The 23,435-nt window shown below is 34.4% G+C and overlaps 1 protein-coding gene across 2 annotated transcripts; it reads right to left on the bottom strand.

The window, feature by feature from the left end:
* Window positions 1-11,488: 11,488 nt before the first annotated feature.
* On the bottom strand, window positions 11,489-18,756 carry LOC112708064 (pentatricopeptide repeat-containing protein At3g62890). 2 transcript variants are annotated; one of them, XR_011864982.1, is made up of 4 exons: window positions 18,293-18,756; window positions 12,085-15,730; window positions 11,920-11,973; window positions 11,489-11,837 (listed from the first exon to the last, which is right to left on the bottom strand). XR_011864982.1 is itself a non-coding variant. In XM_025760184.3 (2 exons), exon 2 carries the CDS (start codon window positions 15,453-15,455, stop codon window positions 13,116-13,118), a length of 2,340 nt encoding a protein of 779 aa, XP_025615969.1. In that variant the 5' UTR covers window positions 15,456-15,730; window positions 18,293-18,756; the 3' UTR covers window positions 11,489-13,115. The 2 variants fall into 2 exon arrangements, 1 of the variants encoding a protein (XP_025615969.1); XM_025760184.3 differs by having other exon boundaries at window positions 11,489-15,730.
* Window positions 18,757-23,435: the final 4,679 nt, after the last annotated feature.

The following is a 23,435-nucleotide window of genomic DNA, read 5'->3' as shown; positions in this document are numbered from 1 at the left end:
GTGTGCAATCCAATCCAATTATGTTGACTGTTGGTATTTTTTGTGATATGGAGATGTGTAATCGATTGGCCTATTATTTTGCAATAAAATTTTTAAAATATTTTTATATTAAATTGGAAAGTCTATCTTTTTTGTTGTGATTTTTTTTAAATTCACAAATTAAATGGTTCAATTTTTATTTCTAAAAATGGAAGGATTTGATTTTTATTTCTTAGAAATCAGATGGTCAATTTTTACCCTCTAAATCTACATCTAATATTGACATTTTTATGATCTATGATTTTCAAAAATATTATTTCTACCTTAATATAAAAAAATAATTTGCAATAGGATAAAAAAATATAAAAAAGTACATCTAAGATTAACACCATATCCTACACGGTGTTTTTATTTTTGAGTAAAGGATAAATCCGTCCCTAACCTTTTTTGTCGCGGATTTTTTCTTCCTCGAGGGTTAGAAAATACGGTAATGTCCCTGACCTCGAGAAAACTGGACATTCTTACCCCTCCGTTAGAGTGTCTCCGTTTAGCCCTGACGGAAAATGATGACGTGGCTCCGTGGCGTTGAGCTGGCCGTAACAGGCTGCCACGTCGGCTTGGCTTTCCAAAAGATGACAAATATATCCCCAGAGCCCAAAATACTGCCATTTCTCCCTAACCTTTTGAAACTAAGCATAACTCACATACGCAATACACATAACACCAAAATGATCAAAATCTCTCCCCCTGTTTCTCCCTCCAAAAATTGCACTACGTGGAAAAGCAATCAGCGTGCGGTGAAGTAGCTGTCGGAGGCAAGAAAGAAGGTTACTGTGGAGGTTAGCACTGTTGTCTTCCTGTCAAGGTAAGATCGTCTTCCTTACTCCTGAAGTTTCTGTAGTTTTTACTAAGGGTGAAGTGATCATGTGTGCATGTTGACAATGTGTGTAACAGTGGTGTAATGAAGGCTAAACATGGTTTTTAGAGCATGGTGTGTAGTAGTCGTAGGAGGTATTGTGTTAGGGTAATGGGGGGTTCTGTAATAAATTTTGAATGTAATGTAGTATTGACACATAGTTATTTCTTGATAAATTTCAGATGGTGGATATTTTTGTGGTGCCAGTTTTTCACCACGGAGGTAGCTTCATGAGAGGTAATGATGGTGTTCTTGTTTATCAGAATGGTAAGGAAGAGAGGTTTCCGGAGATGAACCTAGATTTTGTGGATGTGGATAAAATTTTAAAGGAATTGAAGACATCCTCTTCATCGGATGATGGGTATGAGAGCACCGAAGATGTATTATATAAACCTCCACCAGCTGGATTGGAGAATAATGGAAGTGATTCTGACAATAATATAGGGACTGTTGGTGGCAATAGAAAAATAGTAAGGGAGCCAAGAAAGAAGGTGGTAACCCCAAGAAGAAAGTCACAAAGAGACAATGGATGAAGGATAAGTATAAGAAGGGTAAGAAGAAGGTGCAAGATGGTGCGAGAGAGAATCCAAGTGAAGAAGATAGTGATCAGACTAAAAAAGGGACAGCTGGTGAAAGTGGAATGGACTCAGCTGCTGGGCCTAGTGATGGAGGAGGTGGTGGCAATAGGCATGGAGTGGATAATATAGGGAGATACTATGTAAGTGAAGTCCCGACAGAACCTGAGGAAATCATGTTTGAGTACGAGTCCGAGGAATTGCACACACCTATGGGATCAGAGGATGAAGGTGAAGGCCACAAGTTTCCAGAGTTTGATGATGACTATGCTCATGGTCAGGGCATATTTGAGTTAGGGATGAGGTTTACAACTGTTGAACGGTTTAAATATGTGGTGAAGGACTCATTCATTGCTGAAGATAAGGAGGTTAAGTGGATCAAGAATGATAGGGAGAGAGTGAGAGTGGGCTACAAGGATGAAGAGTGCAATTTCTTGGTTCATCTGTCTTACAACAAAATTCTGCAATGTTACCAAATTAAGACCATCCAGAGCATAGTTGTGCAAGAGATTTAGGGAGTAACGCAGCTGACCAACATTAGATCAGTAGGAAAATTGTGAAGAGGATGGCTACCCAACCACACATGACCACTAGGGAGGCAATTGAATTCTTAAGGGAAGAATTTTCTTTAGCTTCCCATCCTAAGATGGTGTATAGAGCAGTAGTTGAGGCCAGGGATAAAATTATGAAAAACGAGAAGGAACAATACAAGAGGACAAGGAATTATTGTGGGCAGATTTTAAGTACTAATCCAGAATCTACTGCAAGGTTGGAACTTATGACAATTCCAGAAGCCCCCCTGTTTTCGACAAGATATACATATGCTTAGATGCCTATAAGCGAGAGTTCAAGGAAGGGTGTAGGCCTTTGCTGCACCTGGATGGATGCTTTCTCAAGACATACTACATGGGGTGGCTTCTAGCAATAGCTGTCCAAGACGCAAACAACCAATTTTATGTTATTGCATATGGGGTTGTGAGGGCTGAGACGAAGGATGCCTGGAAGTGGTTCCTGACTAACCTTCAGGCAGACATAGGAGACGATGCAAACCATGGGTGGAACTTCATTTTAGATCAACAAAAGGTATCATGCATTATTGGTTCATTATTGCACACTTCATATATTTGCTGAATTGTAATTGTTGGCTGCTCATGTTCAATGCAGGGTTTACTCCCCGCCTTAAAGGAAGTCATGTCAAAAGCCAGGCACAGGAAATGCGTGATGCACATGTGGAAGAATTTCGTTAATAGTTTCAAATATTTATACATAAGAGAGGTTGTCTGGAAGTGTGCCAGATGCACAACAGTTGCGGAGTTCAAGGACTGTATGGAAAGGTTGAAGGCAGTGAATCAGGGGGCTTGGGAATACCTCTCAAAGTTTGAGCCAGAGACATGGGTCAAGGCTTATTTCTCGCATGGGCCGAAAGTTGATAACCTCACTAACAACATGTGTGAGGTCTTCAATGCCGAAATTGTTAATTACCGCTGTAAGCCAATCCTAACTATGTGCGAAGAAATCAGGTGTTACCTGATGAGGAGGATGGTAAATCACAAGCGAGTATTGAAAAATCACCCTGGTAAACTAGCACCAATACAGCAAAAACGGATGGAAAGATTACTTACCCTTGGGACAAAGTGGACAGCAGAGTGGGTTGGAGATAATGAAAGAAAAAGGTTCGAAGTGAACCGCAAAGGAAGCAAGGTAGATGTGGACCTCATTAACTACACATGCTCCTGCAATCGATGGCAACTTACTGTAAACTACAAATCTACTTATAATTTGTTAATTATATTGTTAATTGTTTTATCACCTGTAATTTAACTAGTCTTTGCTCTATGATCAAATTGAAAACATTTTTTGGTTAGGGATGCCATGCACACATACACTTGCTGCTATTGTGAAGAGGCGTGACAAGGCAGAAGATTATGTCTACCCCTGATTGTGTATGGACTCAATCAGGAGGACATATTCACACTGCATCAAATCAATCTCCAGTGCAGAATTCTGGCCTCGTACTGATTACTCACAACCAGAACCCCCCATCATCAAGAGACCTATTGGCCGGCCAAAAGTTCACAACAGTCAGAAAGATCCTGCTGAGCCATTGATGCAAGGTGAAAAATTGAAGAAGTCATTCTCGGTGACTTGCAGTAAGTGTGGTGAAAAGGGCCACAACTACAAAACTTGCAAGGGAGCTCCATCAAACCCCAACTGAAAGTCTAAAACGAAGAAGTCTAAGAAGAAAGGAGGAAGCAGCTCTCAACAACTAGTTGTGCTTCCTTTGTCTCAGTCAGCTCCACCCTCAGTGGTAAGTTTGCATTGTATTTTTTTGGTTTGGATTATACACTATTATACAAATGCGTGCTTAGAGATGAGTTTGTCAGGGACTTATCTATCTGATTGCCATATAGTTCAGGGGTTAATGAATATTAGTAAGGTATTCCTCAAGGATCAGGATGTCTTAGTGTAGACAAGTTAGAGGACAAATCTGTCTTATTATCCTACTGATACCCTATGTTCATTAACTGTCCAGGATTCTTCAAGCAGCCAACCAACCAACACACAACCCCTGCAACAAGCAACTACTGTAACTATTTAATTTGTGATTTTTTTGATGAAGTTGATATACCTAGTTGTTTGAATCCAGTTGATGTGCTTTAAATTTTTTTCCATTGGTTGGTCTCCTCATGCATGCAGGTTATGAGTGTAGCAGGACCAACTCATGCAAATGCTGCACCAGCTCCAACCAGGGTTACTAGATCCATGCTTGTGATAGCACCTCCGGTCCCAACAGTCATTCTATGCAGACCACCAGTCCCAAGTACAACCCCTCTATGTAATGCTCCAGGCAAGGCTCGAGAGATTGTTAGCAACACTTCTCGCCCGAAACCATCAAAATTCAGACCAAAACAGAAGATCTTCAGGCCACCGGCACCACTGGTTCAAGGACAATCTGGCACAACGCAGGAAGCAGCAGCTCAGGAAGTCTCCCAAAGAACAACACCAAGTGACCCAACATCTAGGGAATCAACATGAGTGAAGACTGACGATATTATGATTTTTTTGTTGTTTACATGTGACCCAATGTAATTGATAACCACAAATTCTAGATACAATTTCTTTTTTTTATTTGGGTCTTTATTTTGAGTTAAGACAACGCTTGTCAAGTAAGGAGATGTTAATGGTAGCATTCCTTTTATTTTGATGTCAGTTTAGATGATGAATGTATACTTTTACACTCTAAATATTAGTTGTTGAAACTTTTATTTCCTGTGATTTTGCCAACTTTTGTTACATACAAACATAATCACAAACATGACCCACAGTGATACCAGATGCACAAATGATTAATACATTTCATTTCCAACATTTTTACCAATCTTACATCATTCCTTACAACTAAATAAAGCAAAAATCAGGACAACAAACATCACACATATGCTCCACCCAATTGGATTTTTTTTAACCACTAACGCTTCTATCCTCTTCTCCAACAACAATATCCTGTTTTTCATGTCTTTCATCCTGAGATGCTCTTCACCATGCAGGATTTGCTCCTGCCCCAGGTACCTTGTAACACCAACACCAAAACCGGCTACATGCTCGTCCAGCCACAAAAAAAAAACTTGCAGCATGGTTGTTTTACCTGCACAAAATCAATCCTCAAGGCTCAGAAAAGGTTGGAATTGAGGATAAACCCTAACACAAACGGAGTTACACGGATGTCCTTTGCTTACCTTATAAAAGGGACATCCCAGAAACAATCTGTTCGGATTGCTGCTCGTCCTCGACATGAATAGGATTGCGTTTTCTCCACAGAAGCACCTTGGTGACACACCCTCTTTTCCATCATTGCCGTTCGGAACTGGGCCTCTTCTCGAGCTTGACGACACTCCTTCGGATGCCATGGTCGCAATGATCCCTTTCTTCCTTCACCCACTTCACTCTCAGACTGCATTCGAAGGATTAGGGTTTAAGGATTTCATAGATTGGGGATGGGGGAGAAATGGGAGCATTTTGGGCTCTGGGGACATATTTGTCCTCTTTTGGAAAGCCAAGCCGACGTGGCAGCCCGTTACGGCCAGCTCAGCACCACGGAGCCACGTTATCGTTTTTCGTTAGGGCTAAACGGAGACACTCTAACGGATGAGTAAAAATGTCCAGTTTTCTGAGGGGTCAGGGACATTACCGTATTTTCCAACCCTCGATGACGAAAAAGTCCGCGATAAAAAAGATTAGGGACGGATTTGTCCTTTACTCTTTATTTTTTAATTTTTTTAGATTTTAAATTTTATTTATCTACTCAATTTATTATTTGAATTCCTAAAAAATAATTAATCTAAGCGAATTGACACTTATTAAAAATAAAAAATGACAATATTTTATTATTTTTTATTACTTGTGAGTTGTGATCCGATACATTTTTTTAGAATTAGATGCTATAAATTCGGTAATCCTGCATGGAAAGAAATTTTATCTTATGGAATATATCTTGTCTTAAGTTATAATTATTTTCAAGCTTTTAGCATATAAAGTTGTAGATGCCATGCGTGATTCAGGTATTTACCCAATAGATATTAATCCGTTCACACTACGTACTATTATTCATACAAGAGAAGTCAATGTTAAAAGCTAAAATAACAATTTTAATATATTAATTTTTTATGTGGAAAAAAATATTCAATTGATTCCAAAATAGCTAGATATCAAATCTAAAATACCATACCTTAGTATATATTAAAATAAAAGAATTTGATTTTCATATATAAAAAGTTGTCACAAGCCGTACGTAAAATGTCTTTTTTCTTTTGCCACAAATAGAGATGATGATAGACTTTTGATTATTTCTAGTACTAATTCAATTAAGAAAAAAATTAATTGTTTGTACTCCTAATTATATTATGTAAATTAAATTATGCATGTGTAACACACACTCATATATGATGCTAGATAATTATTAATTGATCCTAATAATCATGATTATTCATATCGTGGATAGATATAGTTTAATTTATTAAGATTTTTTAGAATGTTACCAGAGTAGGTAGGAAATTTATAATATATATTTAATTATTCTGTCATTTTTTATAATTTTATTAAATTTTTAATTAAATTTTATTTATATTTTTTATTTAGATTCTTATATCATATTATCTTTTATAATTAAATTTTTATTATGATAAAATATTCTATTAAATTATACAGAATATTTAGTAAAATATTATATATATTCATTTTATTTAACAAAATATTTTATTTTAATATTTTTGTTACCATAGGGACTTAATTATAAAATTTAATATGATGCAGGAATTCAACAAAACAAATATAGAAATCTAATTAAAAATTTAATAAAATTATAGAAACTTATAAAATAATTAAACTTATAATATATATCTTTATTTTAAGCTGAAGAGATTATTTGAAAATCTTCTTTTGTTAACAATTAAGTAGGGTTTATACCTTCAAGTAGGGTTCAAAATATGTTTTATTCGTTTTATAATTTTTGTCTTAAAAAAAACACAATTTATCTTAAAAATTAAACTAATAAATAGGTTTCGGTAATATATAATATAAAACTGAAGATGAAACTATCTCTAAATGATTAAACATTTGTAATAATCTTGATATTTAAAATAGATAAATATTTTAAATTTTTAAATTTTTTGAGGCAAATAATAATAATAATAATAATAATAATAATAATAATAATAATAATAATAATAATAATAATATAAGTTGACCAATAAAAATACTGAAACAACCTAGTGTTTTCAATGAAAACTTCATGGGAAGCCTCAAAGAACAATCATAATTCATAAATATATTAGGACCTTCTTTTTCTGGGTACAATATATTTTGACTTTTTCATCAATGTGCTCCCAACAGAAAGCTCTCCTCGTGTCTGTGACTGATGCTGTATAAATTAATGATATCAAAATAAAAATAATTTATGGTTCCGAAATGTTTGGTAAATAATAACTGTGACAAGAACTAACTGGGACTCATCAGTCAATAAGGTGCATTGGGTTGCTTCTTCTGTGGGGAGTTCAATTGTGGCCTTGGAGAATTTAAATGAATAAAAAAAATTCAATTCACAATAATTTTTTACTTTAAGTTCTTATTTTTGTGTTTAATATTATAATCTTATTATTTTTCATATTTATAGTAATATTTATTAGATATTTTTTATTTACACTCTCACCTAGCTGAGTTTTGGATTTAATTAATTGATCTGATCCCATTTTCAGAACCAATGTAATATCCAAAAATATTATAAATTTTAGAGAGAGAGAGAATTATGATAGTTACTTTTTAAATTATTTTATAATAATTTTATAAATATTTAAAAATAATCTAAATATATATTTTATTATATTGACGAATTTTAACCTGTTTAAACTTTGAGTATATAATAATAATAATAATAATAATAATAATAATAATAAAAGACTATTTTTTTAATAAAAAAAAAGACTAGTCTACTGCTACATACTAATTATTGCAATTATATTTATTTATTAATGTACATATATATAAATAGCAACATATATCAATAAATACTTTAAATAGTAATAACAACATCAACCATTTTCATAAGATTCATGCTATGTTATAGTATATATGTAGGTTCCATTTAGATCAGGGATCAGATTCCTCCATTAATCAAACATTAGAGATTGGATCATTTGGAAGCAATTTCCAAAGAATTGAGAATACAGCCAATAATTTTGTCCTCTTGACCTGACCTGACCTAATAAATAATGATTCTATTCCACCATGATTGTTATTAATATATTTTTTTTTAGCATAAAGCTAAGTATCTTGGTTAGAATCTTCTCAATTCTACCCTAACCATGACTATGGATTGTGTTACAAAATTGACACTTTTTTCATTCTCTCTCTCTCACACACACACACATGCAAAAGGAAAGAGAAAGAGATGAGAGAGAGTCAGAGTTGACCTAACTAGCTTTCCTTTCTATATTGGTTGCCTTTAATTTAGGGACATAAAATATTTGGAAACTATAATAGTGTTGGTGGGGCTAGTGATTTGAATGCACAGCACACCCTATTGTGTAGACCAATTCAGTTTGTGTTTTTTGGTTTCCCTATAGACCGTACAAGTTACACATGTATAGGGACATTCACTTTTAGATTCCATCACATTTTTTCCTCCTTCTTATAATAAGGTACGTGTATTTTTTTTTCTTTTTCACTAGAGGTCATTTCTGTAATTTTGATCCATTAAAATTATTATGATCATTTAGACATAAAAAATATTTTTATAATTTATTTTTGATATAATGTCAGTGTAAAGTAATTTTATACATGCATCAAATTATATAACTTTATGTTAGTAAAAATGATTCGACGATTGTGTAAAATATTTCAAAATATCAGATATATCAAAATTAAACTCATATTTCTAAATAAATTTTAACATAGCTACACATTTAGAGTCTAAAATTAAATCAAAATCTAAATTAATATAATCTTTCTTTCTTAGAGATAGAATTTCAAAAGTAATTTTGATACAATAAAATATGATTATTTTTTTTTCTATGATCTTTATTAGCTCGACAGGATTAATATGCGACAGATTTGAGTTTTATGTCAATCGTTGGCCAATGAATTATTACAAATATAAAATAAAATTTAAATTTCTGTTACTTTATTTAAACGATTGAATTAGGTATTCACTAGACAAATCCAAGTTAATATAAAGTATGATTAGTTAAACAACAAAACACTTTATAAATTAGTAAATTACTTGTTTGTTATGCTGAGTTTTATATTGTAATAATTATTTTTATTATTTATTTTTTGGTAATTTAGGTTTGGGTCATCTAGATTTGAGTGCAAATGATGTTGGATTCATGTATCCGAGTGTTGAGAAAATAAGGAAAATTGGATTAACTGAAGATATTCCTTTATTCCTCCATAGTGGATTAGCATTTAGCATCACAGTTGCTTCACACTTTAGGGAAATTATTTATAATTTTAATTAAGTACATCAATTTTTTTATTTCCATTTTTTATTCAACCTAATGTTTTCCGTTAAAAGACTAGGATGTTTGAAAAACTTTGAATATTGACATGTTTGGAAAAGAATGCAGATTTTACATTGAACAAGTTATGAATTGTTAATGCCTTTTTCATAGAATTAGATGTCAAGTGTCAACTATAAGCTTGCTTTTCAAATGAACATTTTTTTTTTGTTTCTTTTTCTAAAGCAAAGTTACGAGTGAGGACGTGTGAGCATATAATGCTTACCAATGGCAAAGAAGGATTTTTCAGGTTGAATTCAAGTTATGTAATTTTCATCAATAATAATAATAATAAATATTAGTATGATATTTCTTTGTCTTTTGGGATTGAGTTTATTCCAAGTTAATTAGTATGTGGCAAATATTAGTAAATATTTAATGACTAGGCATATAAGAAAGAAGCATCTACACTACCAATGTAGCATAACGAATTTTTTTTGGTCCGGTATATTTCCATATTAATTTTTGTTATTGTTGACATTTGATCAATTACCAACACTAAAAAGATGCATACTGTTCACCAAAAAAAAGAAAAGCATATGACACAACAAATGGGCTCTCCAAGTTTAAATTAATCTGTTGTTTATATTCGACCCAGTATTTTTTTTAATTTACATATTTCTTCTGTTTTTCTTGCTCCGTAATCACCCAAAATTAAAAAGCATCCAAACTTTTAGACAAGGAGAAAAAAACGACTCCAAATCATAAAAGATCGAACAAACATGTTAAAAATTTAAATCATTTTGATGTAGCTGTTCTAATGTTTATTTTATTAAGAACTAGTGAATTGTATGCACGGATATGATAAGTTTAATAAAAATTATTTATTATGAAAGTGTTTTTATGTTAATAACATATGTATAAGTGTTCTATAATAATTTGGATCGTTTGGTAAGATTGATCACAATTTTAAAACTCATGATTTTTATCCTGTAATTTTGATTTTCGTTGATAGTTTTAATATCCTTTAGCAAGTTGAAAGATGAAATTATTTAAAATAATAAAAAAAGATAGTGAAAGAAAATATAATCAAGCTAATTTGGTGATGGTGCTAAAAAGAGTTGTTTTGGTGTAGTAAAACAAATTGAAGGAGGACAATATTTATAATGTGAACAACCATCATGACTTTCACAAAAAAAAATCAATAACGATGAGGAAGAACATAAAGATAATCATGGTGTACAATTAAGATAATAGGCTAAAAAAATCATGATAGATAATTGAAATTATGAGTAATGATATTGTACACACAAAAAAAAAATCAAGTAAAATATACGAATTTAAGTGACACATGTAACTAAATATGAAAGAAAAAAATAATTATGTGAATAGTAAAGTAGATAAAGAACTATTATAGAATAGTGAAAAAAAGAACAAAAATGTATGATTCAAAGAAAGGTTAAACTATCAAGTGGAGTACAAATTTATTAAAATAAATTAGTATAAAATAGGTGACAAAACATTGATTGAACTCTTTTATGTGCAAAATGAATGAGAAGTCACTGAATTAGTAACAACAAATATATAATTGTGATCAATACAACAACAATTATATACGGCATGAAAATGTTAAATTGTGTCTAAGAATATAAATTTGAGTTATCATAGCAAGTTTAATATTAATGGATATATGGTTTGGATGCATTGAGTTATAATAATTCGCTTTATGTTTAGGCATATAGAATAATACATTTATACAAATAGTTATATATTTATTGAAGAAATCTGGTAAAAACATATTATGAGGATTAAATGATTTTTCAATATATAAATTACCGTTACATATAATATAAGAGAAATTTTGAAGCTGATTACACGAGTATGAACTTGAATACCATGTAAGAATTATTATATCACTGCACAAAGTTATTTGATAATTAGAATGCATCAATTTCGTAGTAAGAATTTGAATACCATGTAAGAATACAATGAAAGCTATGTATAAAGCATTCTAGAAGAAAAATCAATAAAAAAACAAAAATTAATAAAAAAAATAATGAGCATGATAATTAGACTACTATATTCAAATAAAGATATCTATCACATATATAAATAGATAAAATAATGATAAATAAAAATAAATTAACTGCATAATGAATAACCAAAAGAAACTATAGTGTTTGATGGAAGAAAAAATCCTAACAAATACTAAATATTTAAAACTTTTAAATTCATTGATTTCTCATTATCAATAGGAACGTCAAATTTGACCTTGTTTTCTTCGACTATATCATCTTGAAGACAAAATCTGTGCCATCTCCTGATAAGGAAAATTTCTGATGATGTACGAAGTCCCATCGTGAAAGAAAGTCCAACCTTTGACATACATTGACATAAAATCTTATTTGGTTTTACACATTGTAAGCAAATTGAATATAAGAGGGAAAGAGGTTAAGACCTTTTGGCGAATCGAAAATAAATTCCTGGCAACAACAATAATGTTATGGCTTTTCTGCATGAACAGTTACATACCAAACAAAGACGCATATGCATAACAACAACAATATTTCAAATATTACCAAAATTAAAAAATATACATTAGATTAAATAATAAAGAACATACATAACTCGTCATCGCAAAGCATTAAGAATCCATAATTGAAGCAGATCCCATACAAAGCTTTGTGCCTCCGCCTGATAGCGGGGTGTGTCTCAAGAAAGTGAACGGAAGAAACCAATAAGAACTAAAAAAGAAAAGAATAAGTGAACGGAGGAAAAAAAAAAGAATGGAGAGAATCATTTTCTTAATTTTGACGAGGAAGAGAAAAAACTGAAAACAGAGAATGGAGAGATTCTCTTTTTAATTTTGAATTTGAATTCAAAATTACAAAAATTGAAATTTCAAAAAAGTGTGCACATGTGAAGCAAGCTTAAAAATAGGATAGAAAAATTTGACATAGTCATGAAATGTGAAGTGTAATGAAAATAGTTTCATGTAGAAGTGATATGGTAATAAGAATATGATGAGTGAAGAATGAAAATATTGATATCTTAATAAAACCTCAGAATGAACATAAGAGATGAACATAAGAGATGACACGTTGGAATTCCACTACTAAAATAACCTTATTTTCTAGGTATGTTATAGGATAGGATAGGATAGAATTTGACTACAAATAATCAAATATACACTATGCACTTAAAAAATGTTCAGCAGGTTGATTAGGCTCATGGATAATATATAAGATAATAATAATAATAAAAAGTGGTACCCCAATATTCCGAAGCATGCAGAGATGGCAGACTCATAGTCTTCAGTGACACTGACACCTTTGTATTTTATACCAATCACATCATATCCTTTTCATGGCTGTGTTGAACTTTGGGCTGCCATGCCAATATAATTTTAGGTGAACTTATGTTGTGATTACCTCGGGTTTAATCTGGTAAGAAGATGAATCAACTTTGTTGAACCCTCATGAATCTTAGTGAAAGCAAGTTTTTATGAATTGTCACAAATTGTGGATCCAAAAGCTCAATAATCAATTCATGATCAGGATCAAGCTTGAGCAAAACTAAGAGGAGTTCAAGCCAAGTGATGTTTTATGAATGCAAGCTGCTCCAAACCAATTCGATTGTCTGCAACAAATTCTTCTACCAAAAATCCATGCAGGAACAAGATCCATGTTTAAAGTGGTGGAAGCGATGACGATCCCTCACCACAATTTCGCGATCGAATGCTTTTGAGATTAGTTTCACCACGGTGTGGCAATCATTACATATTCGCAGATTCTTCATTATTCTGATAGGAGTTGGTGGAGGAATAGTGATCAGTCCGAACGCGACCGCAAGTTTCTCACTATGGTTGAAAAGTGCAGTTTCCTTCTCTTCTTCATCAATATCAAGTGAAACTTCATTTGTGCTTGGTGTATATCCCTCGATCTTCAATTTTGCAGCCACTATGTCTAACATATGTTCAATATCATTGATTTTTGGGTGTGTCTTATCCCCTGCAAAAAATTCATGAACTATCCCATTTGCTTCAATCATGCTACAACCAGGTATCTTGACCACCCCATGTTGTGCCATAATATCCCTAATTTCAAGAACATTGCCCCAATTCCCTTTCGAAGCGTATATATTTGACAATAACACATGGAAACCATCATGATCAGGTTGAAGCTGAATGAGTTTTCTTCCAACCCTCTCTCCCATTTCATTGTTGTTGTGCTTCCTACACGCACCAAGCAAAGCACCCCATGTAGCAACATCCGGTGCCATTGGCATACTCTCGATCATTTCCTCTGCTTCCTTAAGCAAACCTGAACGCCCCAACAGGTCAACCATGCATCCGTAATGCTTGACATTCGGCTCTATCTTGTGTTCTCCAATCATGGAATTAAAGTAGCGGCGCCCCTCGGCTACTAGTCCCATATGCCGACAAGCCCCAAGAACTCCCACAAATGTAATTTCATTAGGACAAGTTCCTGATTTTTTCATCATCTCAAACATGCTAAGTGACTTTTGTACTAAACCATTCATTGCCAACCCAAGAATGAGCGCATTCCATGTAGAAACCCCCTTTTCCTCCAATCCGTGGAAAACCTCCAATGCATTCTCCACACAACCACATTTCATGTACATATCTATAAGTGTTGTGCCCAAGATGAAATTAACTTTCAATCTATTTTTACTTATATAAGCATGAATCCATTTACCCAAATCCAAAGCAGCAAGACGGGTACATGCCGAGACAACACTCACTAAAACAGTCTCATCAGGCCTAATTCCATGAACCTGCATTTCCTGAAACAAAGCCAAGGCCTCCGAGAATCGTTCATGTTGCGCATAACCAGATATCATAGCACTCCAAGACACAACATCCTTCTCAGGCATAGAATCAAACAGCATCTCAGCATCCTCAACCGAGCCACATCTCAAGTACCCAGAAATCATTGAGTTCCAAGATATCTGATCCGCAAGCAAACCACCATCAAAAACCTTCCGAGCATTCAATATTTCCCCACAACTCGAGTAAAAATTGATCAGTGCATTCTTCAAGCTAACATAACCTTCAATCCCTACCTTTGTAGCCAAGCCATGTATCACCTTCCCAGTCCTATCTATCATCAAATGTGCACAAGCAGACACAGCACTAATCACGGCCACCTCATCCACCACCACCCCATTAGCATTCATCTCAACAAACAAACCCAAGGCCTCCTCAAAGATCCCATTCTGCTCATAACATGAAACCAGCGCAGTCCACGAGATCATATCCTTTTCCTCAATCTCATCAAACAGTTGGCGCGCCTTCTCAACACAACCACTCTTCCCAAACAGCACAATCATCGAATTCGAAGCAATCGTGTTCCTCACTGGCATCATAGCATAAACCCTCTCTGCTTCCTCCACATCACCCAATTGAACATATCCAGCCAAAATCGTGTTCCACGAAACCTTATCCAACACGGGACTTTCATCGAACACCTTGCGAGCGCTCTCCATGTTCCCGCAAACAGCATACAAATTAATCAAGGTATTGTTGACATAAAGATCAGAACCAAAACCCATCTTGAGAACATGGGAATGCACTTGCCTCCCCTCGAGCTCAGAGGTACGTGAGGCGCATGCACGGAGGAGGATGGGGTGTGTGTAGTTATCAAAAACAGCACTTGTTCTGCAAAGGGAGTTGTAGAGGGAAATGGCATGGTGGGGTTGGTTGCGATCGACATGAGCACGCATGAGGGAGTTAGAGGCAAAGGGGTTAGGGTTTTGGAGGAAGTGAGTGAAAATGCGGAGAGAGTGGTGGAAGGGGAAGGAGGGGAGGGAGAAGGTGAAGAGTTTGGTGGAGAAGAGTGTGTTGTGGATGTGACCAGTGAGAATGGATTGGGAGAGGATCTGGTTGAAGTGGTTTAGGGAAATTGAACGGTGTAAGAGGGATTTTAAGATGGTGAGGTTGATGGTGGTGGCGGTGTGGAGATTGGGACTCATTTTCTGGTTGAGACATTGAGGGGAAGTGTTAGGTATGAAACTATTTTGATCTACAATTTGATATAAGGTTCAATTCGTGGAATGAATCTTTATGGTTAATCAAGAATATTCAATTTGCCATCTATTTTTATTCAAAATTATCACCTTTTCTAACTCCATTCACCTACTTCTATTGAAGATCAACTCTTCTTACTCCATTCAATGTACACATGATATACCACCTTTGTTTTATTTGCCAACCTGATGTGTTGATCTATAAAAGGGAAGCTTGCAACCTGAAAAGGGAGAAATCAAGACAGTGCAACATGAACAACATTAAAATTCTACTTTTATAGTTAATTAGCTTTGGATCCATGATTATTATAGTTTTTTCCATTGTGTTTGTGATTATAGGTTGAATGGTTGTTGATGAGAATTCAGGGGATTTGGTTTTAATGTGAATAACAAATTGATAAGTGGGAAAGCAGCTGTTATTGGCTGCTTCTTGTTGGATTTTGAGCTAAGCTGTTAACAAGGGACTTTTTGAAAGGAACATGTCAACATGTCAACATTCTCTTTACAAAATCAATTTTAACTTATAAAACCAATTTTTGACAATTTAAAAAACCAGTTTAGCCTTTTTTTTCCATTATAAAACCAACTTTTTACCCTTTTTGCCTAACGTATAACACATTTATATTAGAAAACCTGATCTCAATACTCCAAACCATCAAAAATGTCTAGGCAAATACTATAGAATATACACCATAGGCATCTTTAGAATAACCGTATCAACAACATCCATCACCGTCTATTATATTAGATTTCAATAAACATCATAGGCAAACTTCATGTTTTTTGGATACAAAATAACTAGTTTATACTAATAAATTCAAAAAAGCAATCGAGTCTTGTTGAATCGGAACTACTATTTCAGACATCACACTTGAGATTTCAGAATTCAGAGTGGACAGGCTCCACTACATACTAAAAGAACACAAGGGTAACACCCAATTCCATTAAACTTCTAAAGCAAAGTTCATTAAAGTCATTTCAACTGAAAAGATGAAAGGTGTGGTGACATGACCTCCACTTATTGTAAAAAAACAGCCCTTCCATGCTTACAAATAGAGAACAAGCAAGCAGAACAGCTACAACCATGTCATCAAATGCCATTCTATGGCCAGTTCATAGTCCAAAAATAACTATGCACAACAAACACAGAGAGTACAAATTCTTAGTACCTACACAAAAAGTTTTCATAACTAAGGCAGCTGTTACAGGTCTTATTTTTCTGTACAATAGAAAATAGTTAGTGTTGGATAACTGGTATGGTCAAATTCAATATCGTATTAACACCGCCGAGGTAGCAGCAGACACAAAAAAACAGCATCAAGATTAAGAAGCAAAACCAGTGACAGCTTTCACCCCTTCCCACTTTCCAACCATATTAACAACCAAAAGCAAGGTTCTGAAAACTGGACCGGTCATCAAACCGCTCTAGTTACTAGTTCATTGGTTCAACCGATTTAACCGTGGTTCAACCAGAAAAACCATTTTCTGATAAACACCTGATTCTATAAAAATTCAATAAATAGAGCAACTGGTTCTAAACACTCTTCTACAGCATTTTTTTATTTCAAAAGGGGATCATAAACAACTAGTTCTATGAATAAACAAACTACAATGATATGCAATGCCAAAAATAGGCCAATGACGAAATAATAAAGGGTTTCTCTCTTCAATTCTATGTTCAAGCTTGTAGCAGACCAGAATCAACAGAGTAATACCGTTGAAATAGTCTTCCTTCTTAATTCTTATTACCTCAAAGAATTTCCTACAAAATGAAAATTGAACCCAACACAGCCTTAAAACAAAAACAAAACAACACTCAGAAATCATCACCTCTTCCAAACACAGCCTTAAAACAAAACAAAACAACATTCAGAATTTGAGCATTGATCACAAAAAAATTGATTTCTGAAACAAAACAAAAACAACAGAACAACATTCAGAGTTTGAGCATTGATCACAAAAAATTGATTTCTGAAACAAAACAAACAATCAACAAAACAATGAAAACAGAATTTCTTTTTCCTTCAGAAGAAAACAATGAAAACATGAAGCATATAATAAATCAGTGACCACCAATATCCAGCAATAATCTCAAAGACAACAATAAATACACAACAACAATTTAGCAAATAAACAAGAACAAGACCTAGATAGAAAATCCAACAAATTAAATCACAGCAACCTAACAATTTAGCAAATTAAAACAACAGCAGCCCAACAATTTAGCAAATTATCAACTTAACAAGTTCAAGAACAGAAAATCACAACAAAAACAAAAAAATAAAAGTAACAGAAGAACAACGGAACAACAACACAAGAGCAATTAGCAAATTAACAAGTTCACAATAACAGTTAAAATTTACCAGAAGAACACTAATGCAAGTGGAATCATCATGCTAATATGTTTTCTGCAAAGATGCTATTTGTGCAGCTAAAATTTCCTAATTACTAAGATCCAATTATTCTAATTTCACATGCAATCAACTTACTAAGTTTCTAAAAGCTAGAAATTATAAAACCAACCAGAAATATGGTTAAAGCATTTCATCAAACATGTTGAGTGCGGTAAAATTAAAACGAAATAAGAGAATTCAAAGCTTAATATCAATGTGATAGAGAAGAGAACATAATTATTGTAACTTTAATTCAGTCTATGAAAAAATCCAAACCACTAACAAATCAAATAGTTACTTATTGTAACAGAAATCAGAAGTTACAGAGTTTGAAGCAGAGTATTGGTGTTGTGTGAGTGTATTGTCTGGTGGCGGGTTTAGGGAACTCACGGCGGCCACAAAAGAGAGCAGTTCCACGGCTAGGTGGAGCCCGCGGGTTGGTCGCAGAGTTTGAAGCAGAGCAACGTGGCTTCCAGACGAACAAGAATGCGAACTCGAACGGTGAACGGCGAGTGAACGCGAATGGTGAACGCCGAGCGAACGTGAACGGCGAAGAACGCGAACGAAGACGACAGCCGAACGAAGACGCGAACGTGAACGGCAAACAAACGGCGACGGAAGCGCGGCTGAGCAGACAAAGACGACGGACGCCGAGCTCGAGGAAGCAGCCGCGATCGGTGACAGCAAACAGGGGTTGAAGACTTGGAGCACGAGAGAACCTAGATAGACGGACGGATGGCGAACTTTGAGTGCGACGGATGGCGGCAGTATGCCACTCCTTGCGGCGGTGGTGTAGGCTTACAGTGCTAGGGTCTTTTGGCTGGGCTAGTGTGATTTCTTTTTGAATGAAAGACAGAAAGGGAGAAAGGGAGAAAGAAATGAAGGAGCTTCCGTTTTTGTGTAAACCGGACGGTTTTTGGTTCGGTCCGACCGACCGACCCATTTGATCCGGTTTTCAGAACCATAGATGAGACAAAGCAAGAGAGATTAAATCATGATACAAAACACGAAAATTCAATGCGGATATTTAAATTTTGGAAAAGTATAGGGAGCCAACTGCCAATTGTCCACTAATCAAAAATTAAATAATTCAATTAATAATAATTATTTTTAAATTATTTGATCAAATTTAAATTTTGATTAATTGACAATAATAATATTTTTAAATTAAAATTTATCTTAATTTATTTTCACTTTTACTCATTATTTATCACACAAAATTACAAATTCTAATCCCTCTTCTCAATATCCTATACTGTTATGGTTTCGTCCTCACGCCGCTAGCGTCACTGCAGGACAGTCCTCACACGTCATCGTCGGTCATCCTTACACTAAGTGTGCAATTGGTAAGGATATTTTGGGTTTTTTAATTTGAAAACAATGGACACCATAAAAAGATATTTTAAATTTGTCCAAAAAAAGTTTGTTTATTTGTAAATTTACTATTAAACTAACTTATTTTATTTACAAAACTGCCAACATAATATAATATATTGTTCACACTTTAGATATGAATTTATGAGTTAAGTTTTAAAGTTGTTTTTTATGTGCAGTAATTTTTTTTTAGATTTCAATTGTTTAAAGGTAGAAATTTAGATGTAATTAACTTTATATGAAGTTGATAGTTGACAGACGTTAGATAATTTGACTGATTTGACTAAATTTTTATCTAACAACTCTCAACTATTAATTTTATGTGAAGTCGATTGCACTTGAATTTTCACCTTGTTTCAATTATGTTTCTAAAATTAGAAAAAACGAATCATGTTAATCCTTTTTCATAAAGTGACTTATCAGATTTTTAAAAACTAATCTCTTACGTTTTTATAAATTTCAAATAAATAATTAGTACAATTAGAATCTCCAAAACTATTTTAATTTATACGACTAATTTTAACTACCACTTTAAAATTTAAGTCCTAAATATGCAAAAAGTCAGAAACACATAATGACAAAAAAAAAATCCTGAGCTAAATTATTTAACCTGCTGCATATATTGAGAATAAGAAGAACCTTGCTCTTCAAAAGTTTGAATTCCAGCTTTCAAGTATGATTACCAAATGAAAATTGTGTAAATAAAACTAGTTGATTTTGTGGCAAATTCACAAATAAATAAACTTATTCTTACTAAAATTTTGAGATAATTTTAATAGCACTATCCATGGAAAATTTTTTGGAATGAATTATCTACTCTCTTAATTTTACTCTATCTTTAAGGTTGACTCGAAATTAAAAGTTTATAAAAGGCTAAGATTATTCTAACGTAAATATTTTTCATTTTTAAGGGATTAAAAATAGAATTTAATTTTAATGTACTGTCAATATAAAGTATCATAGTTTTATACGTGCATCTGGTGCACGAAATTGTGATCATCAACAATAGCGTCAAAAACTTGGTAGCGCTCTCAAACGTGAATCACACTTAGTCACAACTCCGCACAACTAACCAGCAAGTGCACTGGGTCGTCCAAGTAATACCTTACGTGAGTAAGGGTCGATCCCACGGAGATTGTTGGTATGAAGCAAGCTATAGTCATCTTGTAAATCTCAGTTAGGCGGATAGTAAATGTTATGGAGTTTTCGAATAATAATAATAAATAAGCAGAAAATAAAGATAGAGTTACTCATGTAATTCAATGGTGGGAATTTCAGATAAGTGCGTGGAGGTGCTTGTCCCTGTTGGATCTCTGCTTTCCTACTGTCTTCCTTCAATCCTTCTTATCCCTTTCCATGGCAAGCTGTATGTAGGGCATCACCGTTGTCAATGGTTACATCACATCCTCTCAGTGAAAATGGTCCAAATGCTCTGTCATAGCACGGCTAATCATCTGTCGGTTCTCGATCATGTTGGAATAGAATCCCATGATTCTTTTGCGTTTGTCATCACGCCCAACAATCGCGAGTTTGAAGCTCGTCACAGTCATTCAATCTCGGAATTCTACTCGAAATACCACATACAAGGTTATACTTTCCGGATTCTCATGAATGCCGCCATCAATTCTAGCTTATACCACGAAGATTCTGATTAAGGAATCCAAGAGATATGCGCCTGGTCTAAGGTAGAACGGAAGTGGTTGTCAGTCATGCGTTCATAGGTGAGAATGATGATGAGTGTCACGGATCATCACATTCATCATGTTGAAGTGCAACGAATATCTTATAATAAGAACAAGCGGAATTGAATAGAAAATAGTAATAATTGCATTGAAACTTGAGGTACAGTAGAGCTCCACACCCTTAATCTATGGTATGTAGAAACTCCACCATTAAAAATACATAAGTGATGAAGGTCCAAGCATGGCCGAATGGTCAGCCCCCAAACATGATCAAAAGATCAAAAAATACAATCCAAGACGTATAATACACTAGTAAAAAGTTCTATTTATACTAAACTAGCTACTAGGATTTACAGAAGTAAGTAATTGATGCATAAATCCACTTTCGGGGCCCACTTGGTGTATGTTTGGGCTGAGCTTGATCTTTACACGAGCTTAGGCTTATCTTGGAGTTGAACGCCAAGTTGTAACGTGTTTTTGGCGTTCAACTCTGGTTCGTGACGTGTTTCTGGCGTTTGACTCCAGAATGCAGCATAGAGCTGGCGTTTAGCGCCAGTTTACATCGTCAAATCTCGAATAAAGTATGGACTATTATATATTGCTGGAAAGCTCTGGATGTCTACTTTCTAACGCCATTAAAAGCGCACCATTTTGAGTTCTGTAACTCTAGAAAATCTATTTCGAGTGCAGGGAGGTCAGAATCCAACAGCATCAGCAGTCCTTTTTCAGCCTTTTACCAGAGTTTTGCTCAGGTCCCTCAATTTCAGCAAGAAATTACCTGAAATCACAGAAAAACACACAAACTCATAGTAAAGTCTAGAAATGTGAATTTAGCATAAAAACTAATGAAAACATCCCTAAAAGTAGCTAGATCCTACTAAAAACTACCTAAAAACAATGCCAAAAAACGTATAAATTATTCGCTCATCAGCATCTAATTACATAATGCCACATCAATAAAAATAATTATTTTTTATTTTGATTACTTAAATATCATCTAAAAAAACAGATATAATTATACCATTGTGTAAAATATTTTATACCGATACAACAACAACAACAACAAAGCCTTGTCCCACTAAGTGGGGTCGGCTACATGAATCAAATGACGTCATTGTGCTCTGTCATGTACCATGTCTACAGAGAGATCGTTTACGTGTAGATCTCGTTTGACCACCTCATGGATGGTCTTCTTAGGTCTTTCTCTGCCTTTCGCCCTTTGTCCATCTTCCATCTCATTCACCCTCCTGACTGGATGTTCTATCGGTCTTCTTCTCACATGTCCAAACCACCTGAGACGCGATTCAACCATCTTTTTCACAATGGGTGCTACTCCAACTCTCTCCCTTATATCTTTATTCCTTATTTTATCCAATCGCGTATGACCACTCATCCATCTCAACATCTTCATCTCTGCCACACTCAGCTTATGTTTGTGCTCCCCTTTAGCCATCCAACACTCCGTACCATACAGCATAGTCGGTTTTATAGCGGTGCGATATAATTTACCTTTAAGTTTTAAAGGCACTTTTTTGTCGCATATAAAACCAGATGCACTCCGCCATTTTGACCAACCTGCTTGGATCCTATGATTTACATCCTGTTCAATCTCTCCATTATCCTGTATGATGCACCCAATATACTTAAAACTTTTAACTTTTCCTATGATGTTTTCTCCAATCTTCACCTCTATATTGGGGTTTTCCCTTCTTAGACTGAACTTACATTCCATATATTCCGTCTTGCTACGGCTTATGCGCAGATCATACACTTCTAAAGCTTCTCTCCATAACTCCAACTTCTTATTTAGGTCTTCCCTTGACTCTCCCATAAGGACGATATCATCGGCAAAAAGCATGCACCATGGCACATGCTCTTGGATGTGCTCTGTGAGTACTTCCAAGACGAATGTGAAAAGGTATGGACTTAAGGATGATCCCTGGTGTAATCCTATACCAATAGGGAATTCCTCCGTCACACCACCTTGAGTCTTCACACTAGTTGTGGCCCCATCATACATGTCTTTAATTGCCCGAATATATGCGATCCTTACTCTCCTCTTTTATAAAACCTTCTATAAGACCTCCCTTGGTATCCTATCATACGCTTTTTCCAAATCAATAAACACTATATGTAGATCCCTTTTATTACTACGATATCTCTCCATCATCCTTCTTAATAGGTATATCGCTTCAGTGGTAGATCTTCCTGGCATAAATCCAAATTGGTTCTCTGTTACTTGTGTCTCTTTTCTCAACCTCCGTTCTATCACCCTTTCTCATAACTTCATAGTATGACTCATAAGCTTAATCCCTCTATAGTTTCCGCAACTTTGTATATCCCCCTTATTCTTGTAGATAGGTACCAAGGTGCTCTTTCTCCACTCATCAGGCATCTTCGTTGACCTTAAAATCTCATTAAAAAGCTTGGTTAACCAGTTAATGCTTTTTTCTCTAATACCCTTCCAAACCTCAATC

Source organism: Arachis hypogaea, chromosome 8 (genome assembly GCF_003086295.3).
Source record: "Arachis hypogaea cultivar Tifrunner chromosome 8, arahy.Tifrunner.gnm2.J5K5, whole genome shotgun sequence".
Classification (NCBI taxonomy): Eukaryota; Viridiplantae; Streptophyta; class Magnoliopsida; order Fabales; family Fabaceae; genus Arachis; species Arachis hypogaea.
Note: the sequence above shows the minus strand (reverse complement) of the source record. Positions and strands in the feature narration are given on the sequence as shown.